Source organism: Silene latifolia, chromosome X, assembly GCF_048544455.1.
Source record: "Silene latifolia isolate original U9 population chromosome X, ASM4854445v1, whole genome shotgun sequence".
NCBI lineage: Eukaryota > Viridiplantae > Streptophyta > Magnoliopsida > Caryophyllales > Caryophyllaceae > Silene > Silene latifolia.
The window spans coordinates 11,804,991-11,829,981 of record NC_133537.1 but is presented as its reverse complement, the minus strand read 5'-3'; the positions used below and the strand labels follow the sequence as shown (position 1 = coordinate 11,829,981).

Here is a 24,991-nt window from a genome sequence, read left to right as displayed (position 1 = left end):
GAGTTTTTATATGTGGGTTCCCCCATGTTTTCTTATTCATTTAGTTACCCTCTCTCCTTAACACAATTCCTATTCTTATCTCTTATTTCTATTTTAATTACTTACTCCATGTTAAAACATAAGTTAAAATTTCACAATTTACATACATCCAACGGGTCTAACATGTCAAATACTTTTAATATAATTCTAATAAAATACGGTTGTATATTATCTAATATTCAAATCTAATATTTATCAAAATCCGAATCTCCAAATATGCACTATTTAAATTGTCACAGTATTGAACATTTAATCACGATCAATTATATGTTCATGTATATAATAATAGCGCTTTCTGTTATGACCCGTGCATTTTTTGCACGGGTATAAAACTAGCTGACAATATAGACAAAGTAAAATTAAGGTAGTTAAAGAGTTAATTGTGGTTAACCTTTTACAGTTAAGCATATTGATGATTTTAACTGCTAAATTAGCTAAAAGAATATATTATTGTTTAGAAGATATGAAGACTGAAGTAGAGTAGTAACCAATTAACAAATATCACGATTCAATGAATTAAAGATCAACTTGAATATTTTACCTATTTGTCCAATTGCTTATATAGGATATACCCTAAACTTTTGAAGTGAAAGATACGATTACGAGCCGTCACGACTCATGACTCGCCAATCACTAATCCCATATATACTATTTTGATATAATTAACTCTTATTTACTAATCCCATATATAGAAAAAGTTCCACATTTTTACGCCTAAAAACACCTTTTCTATTTTGATATAATTAACTCTTATTTACTTTCCTATTTTGATATAATTTCCTATTTACAAAGATTTGTTGTATAGAGGATTTATTTCTAGTTTTTGTGATAAAAATTTCGTTGACCTTCTAAGATAAGTCTTAGTTAAAATATATGTTATTAAAAAAAATCTCCCCCTCCATTTTTAGTCTTCCCATTTATTTTCTCTTAATCTGCTAGACAATATTTTGACCGCTCTTTTCGACACACATGTATAACTTCTTTTTTGTTTGAAAATGATATTTTGTGAAAGAAAAGAGATTTTGATAAATGAGAAAATATAAAATAAATTGGAGTATAAAATAATATCACTAATTTCGCTTAAAAAAAAAATATTTTCAATAAAATACACATTTCATGTCACTACATAAATCTCTTGATTAATTTGGTTGTTTTAATTTATTTTTCAACTCAAATAAAATAATGAGAAACGTTACAAAGTAATGAATTGTCAATTTTTAATCAATAAATAATATATTAAAAATTAGAACTCTATAAATACCGTACATTACATGTAGTTAATTGCGATTGGGAGGGGTTTAAATACCGTAATCCTTGGACACGCCCCGAAATCCGGATTAGTCGGCCCAATGTGGTTTGGATTACCGGATGGTTTAAACCAAAAAAAACATGTAGTTAACTATTCTCTAATGACCATCACTAAAAGTTAGTTAATTATAATAAGATTAGGCCAAGTAAATAAGTTATGGGTCATGAGTCATGAGTCATGAGGATTGGGGTGATGAGAAGTCCCATCCCAGTATCCCACAAGTAGCTAAGTATAAGTAAAGATCAAAATCAAAGTTAAACCACACAAGTTGTAGAGGTATGGATTTATCTATTTTTATGAATTTCACATGCACAAATAGTGGCTCATGTTTTTCCCAATTTGTGTAGATAGGTACATAGATAGGTCTTCTAACTTGAAAAAACAAAAAACATCTTGCATTCAATTTTGTGATTCACATGGTTTCAGTTATTACTTATTAGCCATGTTTCACATGGCCTTTGGTTCTCTTGTAAGTCCATGTCTCTTCTTCTCACATGACTTGCTTTCTTCTTGCCTATTGTTGTCATCCACAACTTTTTGTAACCCCTCTTAACCTTGTGGAGTATGGACAACTATGTAAGAAATGTAACACTCAAATAAGTTTCGCTATTTTGATATTTGATGATATAATTGCATGTGATTTTTTTTCATTGGATTATATCTTTTTAAGTTAGTGGAAAAATTTGTGACGGTAACAATGATGAAATTGCGCAAAATATATTTTACGAAAAAGAAGTATGCCATGTATGAAATTATATCTGGGTTGTTATTTGTTTGGTAATATCAATATATATATTTAGTTAATAAGTTGTTACAAAGATAGTTAAAATGTATAAGTCTGTTACATGCGTGACGTCGTGACAATGAGTGACCAGAGACGGTACTAAAAATGAAAGTTTAGGATTACAGACTTTTTACTTGAAGTTTAGTATATGAATGGAGGAAGTATTTCTCAAGGGCTTATGTTCAAGGATAGCGAAAATCGGTTACCCACCCCAATTTACATCTCTTGTATGTATCGACGTCAGGGTATGTAATCGTTTACAACATTATGTAATTTTTTGGGACACTATTATTTATCGGTAAATATTTTACTCTCAAATGTCTAATTTCCGATATACAATATGTAGTTCTTGACACTAGAGGTAAAGGTAAAGCTTCGTAATCAAAGAATCAAAGATCATAGACAACCCTACTTTGATTACGATATTTATGCGTTCGGACCTAGTAGAATCGGAAAAGTTCCTTGAGCTACCTTTTCATTTATGGTGAAGGGATGTGAATCCACAATTTAGTCCAAAATTAAACTGGGTTTTCTAACAACATTCAATTTTTTTTTTCTTTTTTTTTTTCTTTCTGGTGACGAGGGAACCCACAACCACTACCTTCCGTGCACACTGGGTAAACCTACAAACCACGTATACCAGATAAATTACCCGAGGGTGACATGCTCGAAGTCTATTAGGCATTGACTCAGGCCAAAAATGCTCCACAAGATTTTGCTCTTGAGGAGGCTTGAATTGAGGCTCCTGGAAATTTTACCCAAGTTTTAAACACTAGACTCCATCCTTGCAGGCAACATTCAAGTTTCAACTCGACGCATTTGGCAACATTCAAGTTTTAACTCGACGCATTTGGCAGATTTCTGATCACATAGAATGCAGTTTTTATGTACTCTAGGTAGTAAAGAAAGGGTTAAATACCCGCAAAACAAGATACATTTCTCATAACGAGTCGGGAAACTCTTCCATTTAATTGAATCAAAATAACCAGATGCCATTAATGAAACTATCAAGAGCTTAAACTCCCTACAACAGTGACAAGCCTCAAAGAAAGTGAATAGTATCACGAAATGACGGCAAAAATGCTGAGTTTCCATCAGTGGTCTCATGGCATAGACTTGATGATATCAGAATCACCAGCATCGATGACACTCAGGCAACACACCCTGTAGTACTTTCCGCAAGCAGTTCCAAGGTCAACATTGTCTGAAAACACAAACACAAGCTCGCTTATATCCCGAGTAACATAAAAGTCACACAATGGCTGGGATGACGCTTTATCACAACATTTCACAAGTAGTTAAGTTACTAGAGGAACAAAAAGGTCCTTTCATTTTAAATAGGATAATGTCGAATTGAAGGAGTGAAGTTGGATGGCAATACAATATCACTGGCTTGCGGCTAGCCCGTAAAATGTAAAATGACTAATATCTACTGCCCTACTGGAACATACGATAAAAGAGATGTATCAAAAGTTACTTCTATCTCATACTCCGTATTTACTAGTTAAAATCATGAATCCGGGTCATACAATGGAACGAACGACCAGATATAGGAATCATTCATTAACAAGGCGAAAACAATAACCGTAGACCTAGCTAGGATTCGTGAAAACAAGATTGAAATAGAAATGTAAAAAAGTTCAAGGAGAAAGCAATACGGAGTACTTACTTCCATTGTAGTGGTGAACACCAACCTTCGCCAACATAGCATAATACTCAATCTCAGACTTTCTAAGAGGGGGGCAATTGTTTGAGATGATGACCAACTTGGCTGAAACAAAAGAACGGAATCATCTCAGTATTTTGGTTCAATTGAAGACTCCATTATATAAGCAAGCAATGAAAAGTTAACAGGGGCTAAGTGTAGTAGCACAACAGTGTAGTAGCACAGACAAACTAGGTTGACTATGAGCAACAAGGCAAAGAACTATACTGGCGGAAGCACCAAGGCCAGCAAACTTCAACAAAACATGACATTATTGACCCCGATTGTTGAACTTAAACACGATGAAAAACCCAATCGTAGTAAATACTCTGTACCAAACTCTATTCACAACATAATGCTGAATAAAAAAAATTGACCACTGGAATGTCTTTAAATATAGTAGAGACAAAAGTTCAGAATGAAACGTCCTATATAAATATAAAGTCGGGAGTTGCAGCACTTGACCAGCTAATTCAACCGCACCAATTCTTCCTAAAAATGCCTGAAACAGATGAAGAAAGCATGCTCTAGATTTTTTTCCCTAACACTATTAAAGTGAGGTTCAATATGATCAAATAAGTGGATCACAATACGGTAGCCTAAAATTACTTCCATTACTCAGGTAATCAGACGTTCAAGTATAAACCACAAAACATGTCCAATCACTTAACTTTTAACTCTACCAGAAAACAAAGTTTATTGCCTTATTTAAACTTAACATCAGTTCGCCCCATTTTTCTTCTTCACTTCACTTCAGTATAGAAAGTTACAGACCAACAGAAGGGGGCCTAACAGAATTTGTCTTCCAAATAAAATCAATTTCTCACAACTCTGGCGCTCATTACCAGCACTGAAACCACCACAACAAATAAAACTAGTGTCATAAACCTAGCTTACAATGCCTATCTTTCAAATACAATTAAAATCTAGCAACTCAAGTACTCATTACGAACACCGAAATTGCCACTACAGAAATAACTAAGGTCATAAACCTAGCTAACAATGCCTACCTTCCAAATTCAATCAAATTCATGCTACTCAGCCTACCAATTACCAGCATCAAAATCGCCACAACAAACATAACTAGCGTCATAAACCTAGCTAACAATGCCTACCTTCCAAATTCAATTAAATTCTCGCTACTCAGCCTACCAATTACCAGCACCAAAATTGCACAACAAACATAACTAGCGTCATAAAGTTAGCTAACGCCTAACACTGCCTACCTTCCAAATTCAATCAAATTCTCGCTACTCAGCCTACCAATTACCAGCACCAAAATCGCCACAACAAACATAAGTAGTGTCATAAACCTAGTTAACAATGCCTACCTTCCAAATTCAATCAAATTATCACTACTCAGCCTAACAATTACCAGCACCAAAATCGCCACAACAAACTTAACTAGTGTCATAAACCTAGCTAACAATGCCTACCTTCCAAATTCAATCAAATTCTCGCTACTCAGCCTAACAATTACCTAGTTAACAATGCCTACCTTCCAAATTCAATCAAATTATCACTACTCAGCCTAACAATTACCAGCACCAAAATCGCCACAACAAACTTAACTAGTGTCATAAACCTAGCTAACAATGCCTACCTTCCAAATTCAATCAAATTCTCACTACTCACCTAACAAGTACCAAAGACCAAAATCGCCACAACAAACTTAACTAGTGTCATAAACCTAGCTAACAATGCCTACCTTCCAAATTCAATCAAATTCTCACTACTCAGCCTAACAATTACCAGCACCAAAATCGCCACAACAAACATAACTAGTGTCATAAACCTAGCTAACAATGCCTACCTTCCAAATTCAATCAAATTCTCGCTACTCAGCCTAACAATTACCAGCACCAAAATCGCCACAACAAACATAACTAGTGTCATAAACCTAGCTAACAATGCCTAACTTCCAAATTCAATCAAATTCTCGCTACTCAGCCTAACAATTACCAGCACCAAAATTGCCACAACAAACATAACTAGTGTCATAAACCTAGCTAACAATGCCTAACTTCCAAATTCAATCAAATTCTCGCTACTCAGCCTAACAATTACCAGCACCAAAATCGCCACAACAAACATAACTAGTGTCATAAACTTAGCTAACACTGCCTACCTTCCAAATTCAATTAAATTCTCACTACTCCGACAACCAATTACCAGCACCGAAGTCGTTGCAACAAGAATAACTAGCTCCGTAATCATTAGCTTGATTCGGTAATCGTAGCCAATCACGTTCTCACGAAACCAAATTACAACAACTTCCGTATCAAAATTACTCTACATTTACAATATGAAACTCAAAAAAAATCCAAAATTAACTAAAAATATCAACAAGTAAACAACCTTTGGAAGATCTTAGGGTTTTGAGGACGGTTTTGTAACCAAGAGTGAACTTTCCACTCTTCATCACAAGAGCCAACCTATTGTTGATACTCTCATGAGTCTTCTTCTGCACATTTTCACCATAATTAATTAATTACAAAATTCAATATTTCGCCATTAATTTTGTGCAGAACTGAAGAAATAATCGACGAAAATGAGGCGAGAGAAAATGGAGTTTACCGTCTTCTTCGAAGAGGCGACCATGGCTGCAGCGGCGTCGACGTCGGTGGCGGAGAGATTGGGGGAAGGGGGTGTTACGGTTTGGAGAAGTATAAGAGAATATAGAGGTTTGGGGAATTAGGGTTTTGCCAGGGGAGTAAGTTAGTGGACTACTTAGGATACCGTTATGTTTAAACCTCGCAAACGGGTCGGATCAGTATTGACGGATCATTACTGTTTGCGAGAATTTGGGTCAGATTGAATTGGGATGGGTCAGTATGTGATATGCTATTATCGAGTTATTTAGAGATTTAGAGATAAATTGGTAATGGTCAATGTGAAAAAAAATAAAAAAAAATAAATACAGGTCAAGGTCGAGGCATATTGTCTCAGGTCAATTTATTTAGGTTACAGGTCAAATTTCGGTCCTCGATTCAGATGTCAGGTCGTGTTGCTCATGTCGGTCATTACGGTCGACCAATTTTATCACAAGTTACGTTGTTTAGACTTTTTTTTTTTTTTTGGTCAAACGTTTAGACTTGTGATAATGGTATAGGTTCCCTACTTATGTTCTTTTAGATTGAAACGGGGTTGAGTTGAATTGAAGCAAATTAAACTAAAAATAACATTGATCTGAATTTAGAGAATTGAAATTCAGTTCAAGAGGATAAGGTATAACGTTACAAATCGCAAAACCAGGTTAATTAATTTATTTTCGATATTATGTTTGGCACAATTTGTTTGAAAATGTTGTATTCAAAAGCTAAGAGCACCAATTTGGTGCTTCTTTTTTTATGAATAAAATGATGGTTTTTGAATTTTTGAGAATTTTCTTTTAACTTTTATATAATGGTGTGTTTGGCCATAAAGTTACTTTTAAGTGAAAAAAACACTTTAAAAAATTAGGCCAAACATACACTCGACAACAGTGGGTGCTGCTCCCCTCACGACGCGTGCCCTATGAATAGGGATGGCAATGGTTCGGGTTGAATCAGGTTTTGCAAGATCCAAACCCGATCCTTTTACTTATTGGATCACCGATCCTATCTAAACCTTATCCATATCCAAAATTTTAAAATCCATACGCAATCAATTATACTTTTTTCAAATCCATACCACCCAAAATCCATACCACCCAAAATCCATACCCGATCCACCATATAATCCAAAATTCAATTCGAAACTTGATTTACTATATAAAATTTTTATCTTATATCAAAATAATTGAAATTTCGAGGTTAATAAAGCTTAAATTTTGAAAAATATTTGATTGGACTGGGTTTGGGTTTTTAAGTAATTGATCGAATGGATTTTTAAAAGGTGGGTTCGGATCGAATTTTCTCATTCGGGTCGATTTGGGTACGGTTTAATTTGGGCCAAAATTGTCATCCATACCAATGAAGAAGTAAAAGGGCTAGCCATCCCTCCCTCTGGGCAACAATCGAACCCCGGAACACATCAAGTTTAACAAATTGACAACAAAGGATACATGACTCAAAACACGGAAGGAGCATATGCACCATTTAGACTACTAGTTGTTGCTCCGCGCCCTACTCGGCACGGTGCCCCAATTTGACTAATTTTCTACCAAACCTCGTTAGTAGGCATCGAAGTAGAAACGTAAATTGCCTTTCAACTGATCAGAAACGTCTGTATAACAAAGTAGCGTAATAAATATATCTATGTACTACAATGCATCAAGTAATATGTTCTGTTACTTGAAATTCTGGTGTAATAAGTGCCATTTAAAACCCAACTATGGTACCACACGTACTCGTTCAGCAAATATTAATGATATTCATGCTCAGAAACACAGGAGTAACAAAAACGACTTCTGCAAAAGAAACAGACCCTCCGGGTTATGGATGGCCGCCGAAACCACCTGCACAGGAATAAAAAAAAAGGGAAAACATTTTTTAGTCCAAGTCCTTTTGTGTAGTTGTCTTCATGAAAACCGTAATGAACCCTAAAGGACATGCTTTACTTGTTCTAACTACAAGTCCGTAATAATAACTATGAAGTGGTAATTCTAGCTCCTAAATACAAATTCCACAAAAACCGCACCTCTCGCCTATCCTCTTCGATTCTACGCCCACAAAACTATTGGCTGACTCCTTTTCCCAAGACAAGGAGTAACGCAAGTAAAAAAATATTCATCTATTCCGAACCTCTACCTCCATCCCATACTCACGTCCACTTAATCACTCACCAAACTCAATATGAATATACAAGACGAACATTGGCGGTATTGATTTTTAGGGGAGAACAGGTTTAAAACCTATGAGCACACTGTGATTACTGAATCGAAATCGTAATCTTTTCACTTCAATTCTATCAAGTGAACACCAAAACCACACATGAAAATAATACCAACAAACTGGAGTTTGGGATTAAGTACCTTAACTGGATTTGAATAGGACTAAAGAGTAGAAACTAATGACTTCTTGTCACCGCCCTCATCAACTCATACATCTAGCATCCGCTTCTCCGCCGCGAGTCACCCTCAACACCGCCATCTTCAGTTGCGCTACCGTAACCAGCCCCGCCCTCTTTAAGAACTGCTAGAACCCGGCTGCAGCTCTCAGGACGAGTAAACAAGAACAACAAAATGTCAACAGGAAGCCTTTAAAAGCCCCAAAAATAAGGGCAAACTAATATTAACGATGAAGGGAAATAGTTACGCCGTTAGGGCTTCGGAATTAGGAGAAACCTTAACTACATGAAGATATACTGCTTTACAGAGTTTATTGGCTACTGGAAGGAATGTTGCGACTGTTTGTTTGACTGGTTCAAGATGAACAACTGAATCCGCGAGTGCCATATGCTCGTGTTTCAATCCCCTCCCGGCCTCTTCTACAACAGTAGGAAAAAAAAACAGAATTAGAATAACTGAGACCAAAACAACTTAAACCTTCTATTAACATCAAAAGTCCACCATCCAACACCAACCGCCACCGCTGGCCGTGCCGTAATGTGTCTTAAGCTTTAAGTCACAAAAAAAAGTTAAAACAAAAAAAGTAATGATATATCTTAATAACAATACTATACAAATAACACTTACAGGAAATATTAGACATTAAAACAAGCAGAAAAAAAAACTTACAAATGAAGGGGAAAATCTCGCAGCTTAGTTTTTTTCCCTTCTTAGGTGCTCTATGGCCGACAACCTGGTATTCGATAACCTTAAACATTGGCATGCCCACAATTTAAGATCTGGGAAAAATATGAATGTAGTAAGTAGTCTTTCTGCGAAGTAAAAAAAAAGGTAAAGAACACATCCAAGAACAATTTATTCATTCTTTTCAGATCAAGTTTATCCATAAAGCTAACGCTACGGATCACCCCATACACACACCTCACCACCCTCTCCCCTCCAAGCCGACCCCCACAGAGCTCCATCCTAAATTACCCCTCCCTGGTCGTAAATTTACTAAAACTACCTCTCGCCCTTTCTGAAACCCGCCGTCAACTGTGGCCCTACTACCCCCTCCTCTAGTCCCCCATGAGAAATGATCTAAGAAAACAATTACCAATTTTCATTTCCTCATACCCATTCTTCCTTTTAGTTCATCAATTAATTCATCTTTTCCAATTTGGTTGTTCGTCATGTTTGGTTCATTAGGCTAAAGTTCAAGCGCCTTCCTTGGATTCTGGTTCTAAAGACAACGGCAACCAGGCCCTTTTATGCCAGGTGAAGTCATAGGCAAGCGGAGCTCGGTTATTACTAACTTGTTTGTTTCGACATGGCACTCTCCCTAGTATATCCTACAATATCATAGGCCCCTCTGAAGCTCCGACTATACCTAATAGGATATATTATAATTAACACGACAAAGCAATAAGCTAACCCATTGGGCTGCATAATGAACTATTCGAATAACTTAAATAATAAGCATCATCGGGACCTAATCCTACCTACCTATTGATAATTTTCTGGCGTATTACAAAACCAAGAGACAAATCCCAAGAACTCTTCAATTTGGGACGTTCATGTGAGTGACGTCAGAAGCTCCAAACACCAAATCGTAAGAAATTTTTCAAAATATATATACAACAGGAAAAAAATATCCATCGAACTTCAGCCACAAAATCATAATCATAATAATTCCTTTATTTTGCAACTAAAAATGTACCAGATATGTGAGAGGTTTATTGTCATTGTGCCATGTCAATGCCTCCCTCCCCCTCTCTTCCTATCTCCCCTCTGCCTCTATCCATCTCACTTCCCTTTTTACTGTAAAAAATATACGTGTCCGTATCTTGTCATCCTAGCACTGTGTAGGGCCCGGTATAACTCGAAAAAGGCAACACACAACCTTATCTAAACTTGTGGAGGTTTACAAAACTACGTTACAAATCAGTTTTAAAGAACGTTACGACCGTATTTTCTAAGAAACTACGCTTGAACAATGTTGACACCACGTCTCTTAAGGCAGTAACAAGTAGCTATTTTTCAAAAGTAAAGTGAATTGGTGGGATGATAGGCAGGCAAACAATAGACAGCTCTCAAAAAGGCAAATAGCTTACTTGGAAATCAGCCTTTAAAATGAGACCCTGTTTGTGTATAGGCAACAACTCAGCATTCATTTAACATGATATACCCGACCTTTAAAGTTTCACTATTTAAAGCTGAAACACTATAACCTTAAACTACAACAGCCGGTCTTAAAAGACAAATCAATACGGCACCACATCAAAAACTTTGTTCCTGAATTGATCCATCAACGTATCTCGGAATTTAACAATCAGACCCAAACCCAAAACCCAAACCCTAAAAATAACAGAAGATCAGAACATTCCACAGGTAACAAGATGAAACAAGAATTTCAGACACAAGACTTCTAAGAAAGCAAAGATAATTTGAATGAAAAAGGCCAATCATCAGTCGTACGTTGAAGACCCACTTCATTCAGTTTCAGATAGCCTCATAGTTATACAAGTTCACCAACACTGCTGACAAGTTCTCCACTCGTCGCTCATCCTACAATCATTGAATTTCTCATACCTGAGTAGAATAGATTCCACTGCTACCCAAATCAACCATAAAGCTCCATTTAAGAAGCCAATCATAAAAAAAGACGTGTCACAATTATCTCTCTTTATTTCAGAAAAGGAAAATATAAATTTTGATAAACTATCTGCCTCAACGCTTCCTGCTTAATCTACTCGTGACTACCTCTAAGTTACTTGAGTACCTTCGAGTAAAAGTGACAAGAAAATAAACATCCATAAGTCTCCTTAGAAAGATGGTTAAGAAAGTAAATTCCAAAGATCTTGACAAATAGAAAAGTATTGTATCACAAATTATGGAACATAAACACCATGCTAGTCATCTACAGCCCCTTCGAATCAAACATCACCAAACACATACCAATCTACCATGACTACCTGTATATCTTAATGTTAAGGACACTAAGGCATTTGAGAAGATAAAACCTAGGTTCTTGGTTTATGTCAGGCTTTGTTGGTTCATTTTGATATGCACAAATCTTAACCCCAAATTTCAATTTTACACTCTATGACACAATTATTAAACATCTACAAGAACCTTCAACCCTAAAAAGTTGCTTCTTCTAGTAGAAAAGATGACATGACCCAATGTAAAAGAACTAAAGCACAAAGCAAAGTAACATTATTTTCAGTACTTACATATACCAGTTTAACTACTTTAGACATTCAACACTAATCCTAAACCAGAGGCAATGACTCAATTGGAATTCTGACCTGTGTAGCATATACTTAAAGTTTGTCCTGGCAAAGACCTTATCTTGTTTGTGGTGAAAGACATAACATGAAGGAAAAAATCTGTTAAATGATTGATGGAAAAGGCAAACGGAAAAAGGCCAGTTCTGTATATTTCATGAAAGCATCAGCTAGCTATTCATTTAAATCGACCCTCTGTTGTATCAAAAACGCAATTACCAAAGAAAAATAGCAAAGATCCTAAAGCTCAATTTACAAAGTTGATACCTTGAGACATGAGAGTAGAAGAATAACAACATAACCAAGTGCCTTAAGGGGTGACGATGTAAATGGTAGCGTAAGGGCTAAGGGGTAAAGTCGATGAGAGTTATAAACTTGAAAGGAATATCAGAGTCCCAGTTTAAGACCTTATGCTTACGCTCACCATCATATCATATAGATAGAAAAGGAATCACCATATCAATTAAGATTCGATTTGATATGGGAAAATTATACGATACGATTCGATGTGGGAAAACTGTGTTGTCGTAAGCGTAGTCATCAATCCAAACTAAATATTCGTGATAATCATCCAAAATTGCCATTCATCTCCAAACATCATTAAGATCCTACTATGCTAGAACTTATTAATCAATATTCTGAATTCCAGAAAAAACAAATCAGAGCTAAATCAAGACCCCAGATCAGAAAACATAAAAGCAGTTAAGTTTATTAATTAAAAAACTTTAAAGTATTTAATTCAGTTATTCAACAAGTCTCCTAATACTCAGCAAAACAATAAGCCAAAGATCAAAAGTAAAAGAATTAGATGAAATCCCAGAAAGCAATAAGCATAATAATAGGGAATTCAAAACATAATGATGTTAATAAACCACCAGAGCAGACCTAATTACTCATATAACGATCTTTACAAACCCTATATGATTACCAACATCTAGTGCACTAATTGAACCATATTTTTTTAAAGCAATCAAAAGGAAAAATCAAAGTAACAACAGTATATCAACAACTAATTTTAATTAACGAGCTCAGATTGTAATTCGTACCTTTCAAAACGCAGCTATCTGCATAAAGCAACCAAGATAACCAGCTGCAGTAGTTCGGAAATTCAATATATCCGTTCGGGTTGTACTTTGATAGGCTTACCTGAATGAATTTCCTCCCTGAACAGAAAAAGAGAAAAAAAAAACGATTGTGATGCTAGATTTGCAGAGGGTGAACCTAAATGAAGTAGTAATTGATGAGGATATTCATCACTAAATGTAAATATGGTAATTAGAATCATATGGGGAAAGGCTAATTTACCAGTGCTCCTTAATCAGAAGCACGAGATCAGAAAACAAATATCCTCGCTGTAGTATACTTATAGAGAAGTGTACAAGTCTATAAAATCATAGTCATTCTATGTTTCACTTAGCTTTGAAAGCAGCATGCAATCATTCACTCGAGCTACAAAGCATCAATACCTAATGCAGAAGTGATTCCATATTCTGATCCAAGACAACTTAAAAGAGGTTCCATCGTTGCGTCAAACCTGCCGCCAAGTAATACACCATCTAATGCTTGACCAGAAGCTGCCGGTCTCTCCCACGTGGTCATTGGTTTAAGAGTTGCAAACAGGTTTCAAAATGAAATTATAAGCAAGAAGCATATAGGTCATATTTTTTCTATGAATCAAAAGATTTAGCATACTGTACCATAGCATGCACCTGAAGACCAGCTTCAACCCAATCAAGTTCATTACTCTGGAAAAACTTGGTAGCTGTAAGAGATCTGAAAAGATGTTTATTCTTCTGCTTTAGGGGGTCTATGATCCAGCTCATTCAGCACAAAACACACTGATAGTTTTTGATAGCTGACTCTCACTTTGACGGTTTATGACGGCGGACTGCAAATTGAAACCAGAGTGATAAGCATCAGAACAGGAAACAAAAACAATACTCATCTCTGCATAGGAACATATTCATCGCTAAATATGAATATGGTAATTAGAATTATATAGGGAAAGGCTAACTTACCAGTGCTCCTTGAACCACTCTGAGCAAGCGGTATATCTTCAGCACGTCGTGCTCAACCAAATCTCATATTAAATGGCCTTGGAGCATACAACAATGAAATCCCAGCAGCAATAGTGTCAGTGTATAGCTCCGAACTGAGACTAAAATAATAAATAATAAGACGTAAAAATGCAACGTAATTTTGTAGAATACAATTAATTAGGGTTAGAATCAATACCTCGTCTTCTAAGGGCACGCTCCCACTCCGCAGCACGAGGCAATTGCAATCGCAACAATGACAATGTACTACATAAAAGCCATAAAAGGAAGCCCACAGCTTCGCTTAGGAGTCAAAACCCCTAGGAATACAATAAGAAGGAAGATAACGATAATGAAAATAGAAATAAACAAACGAACAACTTTAATGGAGAGTCAACTCATGCAAGGGCAATGTTAAATAGGCCTGGAAAGCAACAGCAACTGGGCCGTAAAACATGATAAGAGGTGGTAAAAAATTGGACTTTAAAGTGACGCCAGAATCAACATAGCAAGTAGCAACAAACCTGAAGCTGCTGTTAGTGGAGAAAGTGGTACATCACCGAAGAAGTGGAAGGAGGCAACAATGCCGTAATACCTAAGATCAACACTCATAAAATAAAAGACAAACGAAACAGAGCTATGTAACCAAATCCACGAGATACAATAATAAACACTATACCTAAATTGTTAAGTCAGCGGAAGCGTCCGCTCTACAGCATTGCAAACACAACACGGACAAGCTAACAAATATATAAAAGAGAGAAATAAAAGGAAGACAGGAACTCAGATTACATCACCTACTGCAGGCAGCGAGCTAAAACCCCCAGGAATACAATAATAGGAGGCGTCCACTGCCACGGCCAACAGACCTGCAATCACAGCATTGTCAATCTAAAAAGCTGAAAATATCGAAAAGCAATAAAAAGAAGATAAGACCCGCAAAACCGCAGCCACTACATGGACCACTTCAAGAACTGAAAATTCATACAAGTAGTAAAAGGAAGACATCAGCTATAAAATGGCTCACCTATTGCAGGGGAAGGGGTCAACCCAAATCCGCAGTCAATCCAGAGGCGTCCAAAAAAAAAAAAGCTAGGTATTTACCAAGAAATGGAAAACAGCCCTGCATGTGAACATCTGCAAATCGTAAGCAACCTAGCTAGAAAACCAACCTCAAAACTGTAAACGATAAGACGGGAATACGCAAGAGGAATGACGCTTAAAAAAAACTCTAAAACCCAAATAATTAAAGAGGGTTACAACCGATACCTTATGTTATGAGGTCAATCTCTAACTCCGTAGCCGAGACAATTTAAAAAACGATGACGACAACCTAGTCAACAAAGCCAGCTCTGATTAGCAACCAAAAATCCCAGGAATATAACAATAATTAAGTAGGGTTAGAACTAGTACCTCCCGTTATGAGCTCAACCTCTACCTCCGTAGCGGAGACAATTTAAACCACAACGACAACAACAAAATTATCAAAGCCAGCTCCGATTAGCAACCAAAAATCCCACGAATAAAGCAATGATAGAAATAAAAAGGAATTAAAAAAGGAATACAGTAATTAATTAGGGTATGGATTTAATACCAATACCTCCTGTTATGAGCTCAATCTCTAACTCCGTAGCCGAGACAATTTAAACCACAACGACAACAACCTAGATATCAAACCCAGTTCCGATTAGAAACCAAAATCCCTAGGAATACAGCAATAATAGTAAAAAAAAATTTAAAATTTAAAAAATTGGCTAAAGTGTAGTGAGTGTAGAGCAAAAACCTCAAAATGAAGAAGACACAAAAACCTAAATCGATGAGAAATAGTAGCGAAACGAAATACCTGAGATGGGAAAAGTAATAGCCATGTGAGGATGAAGCAGGGGATGGGGATTGAAGAAGATGAGCCCTTTGATTGACGCGCGGCGGATTGAGAGGACGGTTGTGGATGGTGAAGCCGTGAAGCAGGATGGAGAGTGAGCAGCAAGATGAAAAGGCGGAATGAAAAGCAATGAACGAAAGATAGGTTAAGTTAGAATGGAAGGATGAGATTGAGGGTGAGAGATCGACGGTGGACATTTGGCAGCCACTATTCATCGCTACAGTAACACAAGTTCTCTCTTTTTAAAGAGTAGGGATATAAACAAACGTTTGGTATAGCTTTTCATTTACGATTTGATGGTAACAGAAGCCGGTAGAAATACACAAAACTTGACTTCCAAGCTCCAACCACACTATTTTGACTATAAGTACTATCACAACTAACCCTGTATATACCTTGGTTCCTAAAACAGAAAAAGAAACACCAGAACCTTAAAGATCACGAGCTATTTACACCGATATTTTACCCCTACGAGTGCATTTACAAAACTTGGGAAGTTGTGGTAGTCATTGCTTTCCGAGAAGGACATGCGCAAAAACAAGAAATCAACTATTTCCGTTGCTTTTTGGGAAGTGATTCTGCCTGCAGATCAACCTGCCATAACAAAGAAGAGAAGTAGGGAACGTAGGGAACGTTTCAGACTTTCAGTGATGGAACACAATAACTACGGAGAACGAGAGTAAATGAACATCACCACCGACAAAACAAAGCTTTTATTCCAACACCAAAATGATTGAAGGTTGGCTAAAACATCATCCATATTATTGGTGATAAAAGTTATAAAAAAAAAAAAAGACATCAACCGTCTTTTCTCTTTCTGGTGGCAAGAGGGGCAGGGCATATATGCAACTGCAATGGTTTAAAATGCAATAAGATTCAAGCAAAACAGATTACTTACAGAATCAGATAACTGTTCGCGAATATACGCCATTGATCTCAACATTGCTCCCAAAGTATCCCTTGAAACCTGAAACTTAACCTCCGACTCTCCAGTAATTGTCTCAGTGTCTTGAAGCTGAATTATAAGCAATTACCATAAATATTTGATCATAATCAAATGGTGGTACAAACATATACTCCGGATAATATGTTGATGATAATTGAATGGACAATAACAGAAATCTATCTAATGTCTGATTAGAAATAGCGTTGTCCGAAGTTCCATATAGCAATGGTAGTTGTCTTCCGGCACCTACTAGCCTACTAGTCTTGACAGTAGAGAAAATGTCGATCTACTCTCCATCACATAACTATACTTTAATTTAGATATTAAAGCTAACTACACGTCAATCTACCATCTCAAGATATCCATAACTCCGCCAATCTCCTTCCCTTTAGATTTCCTGGTCAGGTATACATTTATCTTCATTTTCATGAATAATAGTGCTAACTACAACTATTGCTACTATAATAGCGACAATTTTCGCCCCAATGTAATTAGGAACCACAATAAATAAGGAACTACTAGGGAAACCAAATAGGAAAGTAGGGAAAAAAGAGGTGGTGATGGACAAAGCTAATCACATGCCTTTAAATTGATAACAGCAACCCTATTAGCGGGAGTTGACAGCTGCTCACTGATGTAAGCCATCGATCTAAGCATAGGTTCCAAAGTAACCCTTGATAGTTGAAACTTCACTTCGGATTCTCTTGCAGGACTTGTGCTGTAATCTTGCAACTGCACAAACAAAAAGTAGTAGGAAAAAAGACATTTGATGTCAACTCAGTAAACAAGTTAAATGGCTTTACTTTAAACAAGTCACTAAGACACAAGGGTGTCAATATCTGACAAACAAAGTTGAACGAGCAGTCGTTAAAGGTGAAATCCGCCAATTCACTTGGGTTCATACTAGGAAGAAAATTACAGATTATTTAAAGTTCCACAAAAAAAATCTTGGCTCAAATTCTGAAGCTAGAACGAACAACCTTTTCTGCCCTATCACTGGCTGTTTCATTTACAATCGCAGACCATTAGTTCTTGAGTACAGAAAAGGTCCTTAGAAGTTAAATGGTAACTAATAATAAAAACATTCAGCACCTTCAGGTTGATTACAGCAACTTTATTTGCAGGCATTGAATTCTTATTCTCCATGACCCATGTCATTGACTTTAGACAAGGAAGTATAACCTATTAACAACAACAAGAGAAGCTTAATCAATCGCTTTATGCCTCTATGTGCATAAGAACGCAGAAAGAAGGCATACACACATCTACTGACATACCATGTTAACCGAAGGGACTTCATCGCGAAGGGATGTGGATGCCATCCGAACAAGATGCATATCACTGACAGGACGAAGAAGCATGGCTGAGTCATTAAGATTGAATTGACTGCCGATTTCATCTTGTTGGGGCCATAGTAAAGGGGTGTCAGCACTAATTGAGCCTATGTGAGAGGTCGGAGGTGTAATATTAGAAACATTTTTCTTCATAAGATTGATCTTCTTCCACCCTTCTCGTAAAGCAGTCACCGCTGCATAATATGTCTCTGATGTTAATGCCCCTTCCAGAGCATATCTAATAGCTTCTCGGCATAAAGTACTATACCTTGATGCCAATGATTCTCGTGCACAATCTGCACTAAGTTCATCTGATATACCCACACTCTTGGCATTCTTGGTCCAACGATTCAAGATGTAATATGATGGTAATGTCAGCACATTGGTTACTGTGAATACTGTCAAAATGTGTCTGCAGAGTATACCTGAATACTCGAACATCAGACAGCTACAGCTAGCTCTCAAATCAGAGATACTTAAGATCACAGTGTACGCCTTATGATCGTCTTCAAACTTTGCAACATGATATGTGCTTGTGAGACTATCACCACCAATTCTATTAGCTGTATAAACAAAGGTTTCAACTAGTTCTTCCTGAAATTTCGCAAATATTTTCCTCGTGTATAGGTCTGCGACCTGCTTCTCCATAGGGGACGGTGTCTTCAAATCTGGTCGGTTGGAGAACGTATCAAAATCTGCCTTAATTTCCTCGTCAAGCCAGTACTCCATAACTCTTTCATACTGTCGGAAAAGCATTGCCAACGTGGTGTGCTCATTTACATGACCTTCAAACAAAGAACAGTCAACTCCCTGGTTAGGAAAAACTGCAGCAAAGAACGAATCTCGAAAATACACAGGTACCCATTGTCTTCTAGCATCATAAATTGATTGAAACCAGTCATTGTTACATAGATCATACTTCTCAGTGATTGAAGCCCAGGAAGATTCAAAATCGTCAATTGTTTCTGTCAAATTAACACAGTTGTATAGTTCACCCTCGAAGTTAGGATATGTTAGGCAAACACGAGATAGCCTGTCACGGCCTTCCCTCAAGACATGCCACTTGCTGATACAATGTCGGGCCTTTGAAAAGATCTGATCAACTGCAGCTTTTAGGGCTCTGTCTTGATCAGTGACAATAGAAACCGGAGGACAGTCACCCATGGCAGTAAGAAATGTCTTTAACAACCATACAAATGAGGCCTCAGAATCATTAAGGAGCAATGCACAACCAAACAAAATAGGTTCACTGTGATGATTCACTCCAGTGAACACGGCAAATGACACTTTAAACTGGGTTACTCTATAGGAACTGTCTAGGGTAACTACATCACCAAAATGACCATAAGCAGCCCTCGACCTAGCATCAGCCCAAAATACATTTGCCATTCTGTTATCCTCATCAAGCTGTATGGCATAAAAGAAACCGGGGTTTTCCGCCTGCATATTTTTAAAGTAGTCCAGCATATTTTGAGCATCTTTCCCAAATGTTCTTCTTTGGACACCTGGTCTAATTGAAGCATGGTTTACGCAATTCTCGTTATTTTTGACGGAAAACACGCTCCTGGTTCCGTGGTTTGTGCCACTAGACACCTGACTACCACGGTTCCCGTCCATACTTACATGCATAACCCCAGCAGGCACCACAAACCCCAACTGGAGCGTATTGCGAATTCTGCACCGTATTACCCTCTCTAACGCGTGATTATGCTCCTTAACAAACTTCGCCACAATCCACTTACTACCCAGTATTAACTCTACCTTACCTTCACCGTCGCTTCACACAAATCAAACCCCCACACAAACTGCCTAACTGTACCAGAACACAATTCCTACAACGAAGTTTAACCCTAAAACCTAACTCAACATAAAACGCTTTGGCAGCACCGTCAGACTCAAATTCCATACCCACTTGCGGCTCAACGACACCATCCCGAACCTCCCCTAAAACATCAAAACTGTACTACAATTCAATTCCTCCCCACCTTCACTACCCTCAACAGTTCCATTATCGGTCGTTGACTGAAACCTCGTATCATAATATTCTACCAAACATCAATGCATTCAACAATCCATCATGCGTACCTCTCAACAAGCAAATGCACACTTAGCACTTCACTGCAAAGGATAAAATCCGTTTAACTATGGTAATTAAATTAACTAACCCTAGTTTAATGTTCTATAATAAATAATAATCCGTATGAGTTAGTCATGGGTAAAGCGGTTTTACACAGCGGATTACCATATTTGTGGAATTGTGGGTGAAAGTAGAGTCATTAAAAAACCCGTTTTACAATAAACTTGTGCAGGACCATCTACCCAAGTAAATTAAACTATTAAAGGCAAGTGAAGGAAATATATGGAAAAAAAAGGGGGAAATTGAGCAGATAGAAGATGATCATACCATGAAGATGTAGCTATGGAGGTGTATCGACGGGGATGATAGAATCGTCCGAGTCGGAGTCTTGGGGACAAACAAAAGGGAGACTGATTTAGGACACGGTCTCACACTAAAGTAGGTAATTACTATTTCATGCACGAATTTTACTAAATGAGATGAAGTGTTTTACTCTATATACTAGTTTTTGAATCCGTGCAGTAAGTTTTTGAACCCGTGCATTGTATGGGTGGCAACGAAAAGTTTTATTGAAGGTTAAAACTTGCGTAAGTTTTAGATTTAGTAAAATAACTAAATTTTAGAAATACTTTGTCTACCCATACATCTTTGATGAGTTATTGGGTTTATATTGGATTAGTTTTATTCGAAGTATTCTGCTTTTTTTTTTTTTCTCGACCTTTTTACTTATGAGAAGTGAAATCGAAAAAGTGAATACAAAATTATTTTAGATTTCATAACTGTTATAAAATATAGAGACTAGAGAAGGAGAATGAGTGGATGGTAGAGAACTAGAGATGTGTGTATTTCTCATTGGCACAATAGAATATATATATATATATATACAACACAAGTTATGCAATAGGAATATAAAGTGATAGTCTAAAACCATCCTACCATTAAGGGCATTCATACTACATGATAGGTTATCGCACACCTATGCAAAAATAATATTTATACCCTAACAAAACAAATGAATGTAGTACGTAGGGGTTGAACCACAGAGAAACGGGAGTTTATAATTTAGTTGTTATGGATTGAACTTTTATCTCGGTAGGTTAACGGTTGATTGATTGGTTTGGTTTGATGTGATGATAAAACAATAATAAAAAAAATGTCTAGGGAGGTCGGGTCACACATGTTAATTATGTAAATGCTCATGTCAAGTTAGGAAGTTGATTTTACGATAAATGTTTAGGCTTAAAGACACTCACCTTACGATATTAGTGTCAACCATAAACCGGGTCCTAGAGAAACTCTCGTCCATGACTAGGTCGTCCTACTATACATGTTTTGTCTAATTCAATTCCGTGCCTCTCGACTTATAGAATGAATGAACAAATTTAATCAATTGAATAAGACCTTAAACAAAGATTAAACGTTATGGCACAAGCATGTGATAGAAGCAATTTGAACAATATTATTATTAACCTATTTTATCATGTTATATACTTAATTTGCATGGCTCCCCTAGCCCTTAGACTAAGAGATTTAGCTACTCATGTTAAGGTGCAAATTGTAAACTATATAAAGAGAAATGACAAACATGGTTGAGTGATTTATATGAACTGAATGTTTTAACATGTAAAAGAAATTAAACTAAAGTAATCTAATTAGAGTGCTAAATTATAAACTAATATAAACTAAATAGATATGTAAAAATGTAAACTATATAGAAATACCTTAAGGAGATGAACTTTGAATGGAAGAACAATATATATAACCAAATGCTTGAAAATGTATTAAGAACCAAATGTTTAAGAACTACAAGCTTAATTAATTTATAAACTAATATGAAAACTATTGAGAGAAATTGTAATGCTTAAGGCTATGAAAGAGTAAAATGAGACGCAAAATTGGATGCATAACCCTTGGAATACCTCTCCTATTTATAGGAGAGGAGAAGGAAAACGTAAACAATCAATGAGCATGCGGCCCCGATCGGGGTTGGGCGGCCCCGATCAGGGTCGTGGTTATCCGGGTATTTTGGCTTAAATTCTTGTTTAATGCTTGAAGGAATCCAATGTTTGCGATAAATGATCCTTAATGCACCCGGGTAAATGCTTCATCTATCATATTTAGAGCTCCCAAAAAGTATCCTAAGCATGTTGGAATCTTATGTTTTTCCACCTTGACTTGGACTTGAACATTGGGCTTTGACTTTTGCATTAGGCTTCAATTGTAATCCTCACTTCAATCCAACAAATCTTCATGCAAACACCCATTCAAACACTTCCATGCTAGTCCAATATTAGGTCTTGTTTAGCTTAGTGGACTTAGTGTAGAAAATGATAGGAAAAAGCCTCTAAATGCTTATATTCCTATAAAAACATGTTAAGACAAGCAAATACACTAGAACAACAAATATATTAGCTTATGACACTATGATAAGTGCTAAATAACAAATAAAATGGAGCTAATATAGAGGATGAAAGTATATAAAATATGCACTTATCACTACATTTATGTACATTCATAATAGTGCGACTAATGGACATCCACCATAAGATATTTCATAATACTCCCCGTTGGATGTCCATTCTCGTAAATACGTTGATGAAGTTGCCTCATTAAAAACCTTAGCATGAAAACCCAGTGGGAAAAACCACGGTTAAGGGAAAAAGAGTGCAACACGTATTTACTCCTCCTCTTGTTAACATCACTTAAAAATCTTTGAGGCGACGTAGACCAATGTTGTGAATTAACTTCTTGAATGTTGCAGTTGGAAGTGCCTTGGTAAAAAGATCTGCCAAATTTTCACTTGAGCGAACTTGTGATCACAATAATATCACCATTCTTCTGATATTCATGAGTGGAAAAGAATTTTGGAGAAATATGTTTTGTTCTATCACCTTTGATTAGAGGTGATCATGGGCCGGGCCGGGCCGGGTTTGGGCCGGGCCCAAGCATTAAATTAAGCCCAAGTGTGCGGGTCGGGCCGGGCCGGGCTACAAGTGCGGGCCTATTTTGTCGGCCCAAACTCGGCCCATGCGGGCTTAAGCGGGCTTTCGGGCCGATTCGGGCCAATTCGGGCTAAATATTTTTTCTCTTAAAATAAGTTTAGAAATCCCCTTTTGAAGTTATAATACTTTGTGTATTTGTTATCAAAAATTTCGTATAGAGTTGTCTGATTTTTTTCGAGTATTGCAATTAAGAAGTAGTAACCTAATGTAGCTTTTATGATATTGCTTGAGGTGACTTATACAAACTAAATGCACAATTTTTAGTAGTGTAATAATATATTTTAGTGCGGTGCTCACTGTATGTTGTTGTAATTTTGTAATTGATTTGATATTTGTTTTTCTTTAGGCTCAAAAACATTGACTTAGCACGCCGATAATGGTAAATAATTTATTTTTTAATATGATACAAAATCATTAGCTCATTTTTTATCATATAAATACTGGTGAAGGAAAATACTAAGCCTTATCAAACTAATACATGTAAACAAGTTATTACGGCTTATTTACAATACAACAATTGATTGGTTAATTATTTTACTTAATGCTTATTAACATTCTTAAATTATACATATTTATAAATTTTGCATATGTTCGGGCCGGGCCGGGCAAAATTCGGTCAGAAGGTGGCCCAAACCCGCCCTATTATATTGAATCGGGCCATGGGCTTCGGGCCGGGCTTTTCGGGCCTAAAATCGAGGCCCAAGCCCGGGAAAAAATCGGGCTGGGCCGGGTCGGGCTAGCGGGCCTGGGCCATATGATCAGCTCTACCTTTGATATATCCTTCTTTGAGTTGTGCAATGCAAGCTGCATTATCCTCATATAAGACCGTTGGAGCTTCTTTCCTGGATGATAAACCACAATCTTCTCGTATATGTTGAATTACAGATTTTAACCATATGCATTCACGACTAGCCTCGTGAATTGCTAAAATCTCTGCGTGGTTGGAGGAAGTAGCAACAAGAGTTTGCTTCATAGAACGCCAAGATATAGCAGTGCCTCCACATGTAAACACATATCCAGTTTGTGATCGAGCGTTGTGCGGATCAGATAAGTATCCTGCATCTGCAAAACCAACTAAATCTGCCTTTGATGAATTTGAGAAAAACAAGCCCATATCTTTTGTGCCTTGGAGGTAACGAAGTATATGTTTAACACCATTCCAATGTCTTCGGGTAGGGCATGAACTAAACCTCGCTAGGAGGTTCACGGAAAATGCTATGTCGGGTCGTGTATGACTAGCAAGATACATCAATGCTCCTATTGCACTTAGATATGGCACTTCAGGACCAAGAATTTCCTCATTATTATCCTGAGGACGAAAAGGGTCCTTATTTGCATCAAGTGACCTCACAACCATTGGGCTGCTCAAAAGGTGTGCCTTATCCATGTAAAACTTGTTTAACACTTTTTCGATGTATGTTGTTTGATGCACAAGAATTCCATCATTCAAATGTTCAATTTGTAACCCTAGACAAAATTTTGTTTTACTAAGATCTTTCATCTCCAATTCTTTCTTTAAGCATTCTACTGTTAGAGAGATCTCTTATGGAGTCCCAATAATATTTAAATCGTCAACATATACTGCGATTATGACAAATCCCGATCTTGATTTTTGTAT

General features: G+C 36.8%; 3 protein-coding genes across 14 annotated transcripts; all 3 read right to left on the bottom strand.

The window, feature by feature from the left end:
* Positions 1–3,032: 3,032 nt before the first annotated feature.
* On the bottom strand, positions 3,033–6,557 carry LOC141622880 (large ribosomal subunit protein eL30-like). Its single transcript, XM_074438908.1, has 4 exons — positions 6,415–6,557; positions 6,196–6,301; positions 3,802–3,903; positions 3,033–3,336 (listed from the first exon to the last, which is right to left on the bottom strand). The coding sequence occupies exons 1-4, from the start codon at positions 6,436–6,438 to the stop codon at positions 3,236–3,238; spliced, it is 333 nt and encodes a 110-aa protein (XP_074295009.1). The 5' UTR covers positions 6,439–6,557; the 3' UTR covers positions 3,033–3,235.
* A 1,473-nt stretch (positions 6,558–8,030) lies between these two features.
* Positions 8,031–20,823, bottom strand: LOC141622877 (protein FAR1-RELATED SEQUENCE 3-like). Of its 12 annotated transcripts, XM_074438907.1 has the most exons (20): positions 20,699–20,823; positions 18,238–20,412; positions 18,053–18,142; positions 17,543–17,692; positions 16,913–17,029; positions 15,976–16,608; positions 15,733–15,796; positions 15,546–15,566; positions 15,402–15,465; positions 15,160–15,255; positions 14,930–15,001; positions 14,657–14,727; positions 14,332–14,452; positions 14,115–14,254; positions 13,563–13,984; positions 13,143–13,259; positions 9,497–9,606; positions 9,104–9,243; positions 8,792–8,973; positions 8,031–8,275 (listed from the first exon to the last, which is right to left on the bottom strand). In XM_074438907.1, the coding sequence occupies exons 2-6, from the start codon at positions 19,921–19,923 to the stop codon at positions 16,564–16,566; spliced, it is 2,088 nt and encodes a 695-aa protein (XP_074295008.1). In that variant the 5' UTR covers positions 19,924–20,412; positions 20,699–20,823; the 3' UTR covers positions 8,031–8,275; positions 8,792–8,973; positions 9,104–9,243; positions 9,497–9,606; positions 13,143–13,259; positions 13,563–13,984; positions 14,115–14,254; positions 14,332–14,452; positions 14,657–14,727; positions 14,930–15,001; positions 15,160–15,255; positions 15,402–15,465; positions 15,546–15,566; positions 15,733–15,796; positions 15,976–16,563. The 12 variants fall into 12 exon arrangements, with proteins under 12 accessions (XP_074295008.1, XP_074295003.1, XP_074295007.1 ...); XM_074438902.1 differs by having other exon boundaries at positions 9,104–9,246; positions 14,812–15,001; positions 15,546–15,796; XM_074438906.1 differs by having other exon boundaries at positions 9,104–9,246; positions 14,332–14,727.
* A 3,286-nt stretch (positions 20,824–24,109) lies between these two features.
* LOC141616882 (secreted RxLR effector protein 161-like) lies at positions 24,110–24,874 on the bottom strand. The gene has a single exon (XM_074434038.1). It carries the CDS (start codon positions 24,872–24,874, stop codon positions 24,110–24,112), a length of 765 nt encoding a protein of 254 aa, XP_074290139.1.
* Positions 24,875–24,991: the final 117 nt, after the last annotated feature.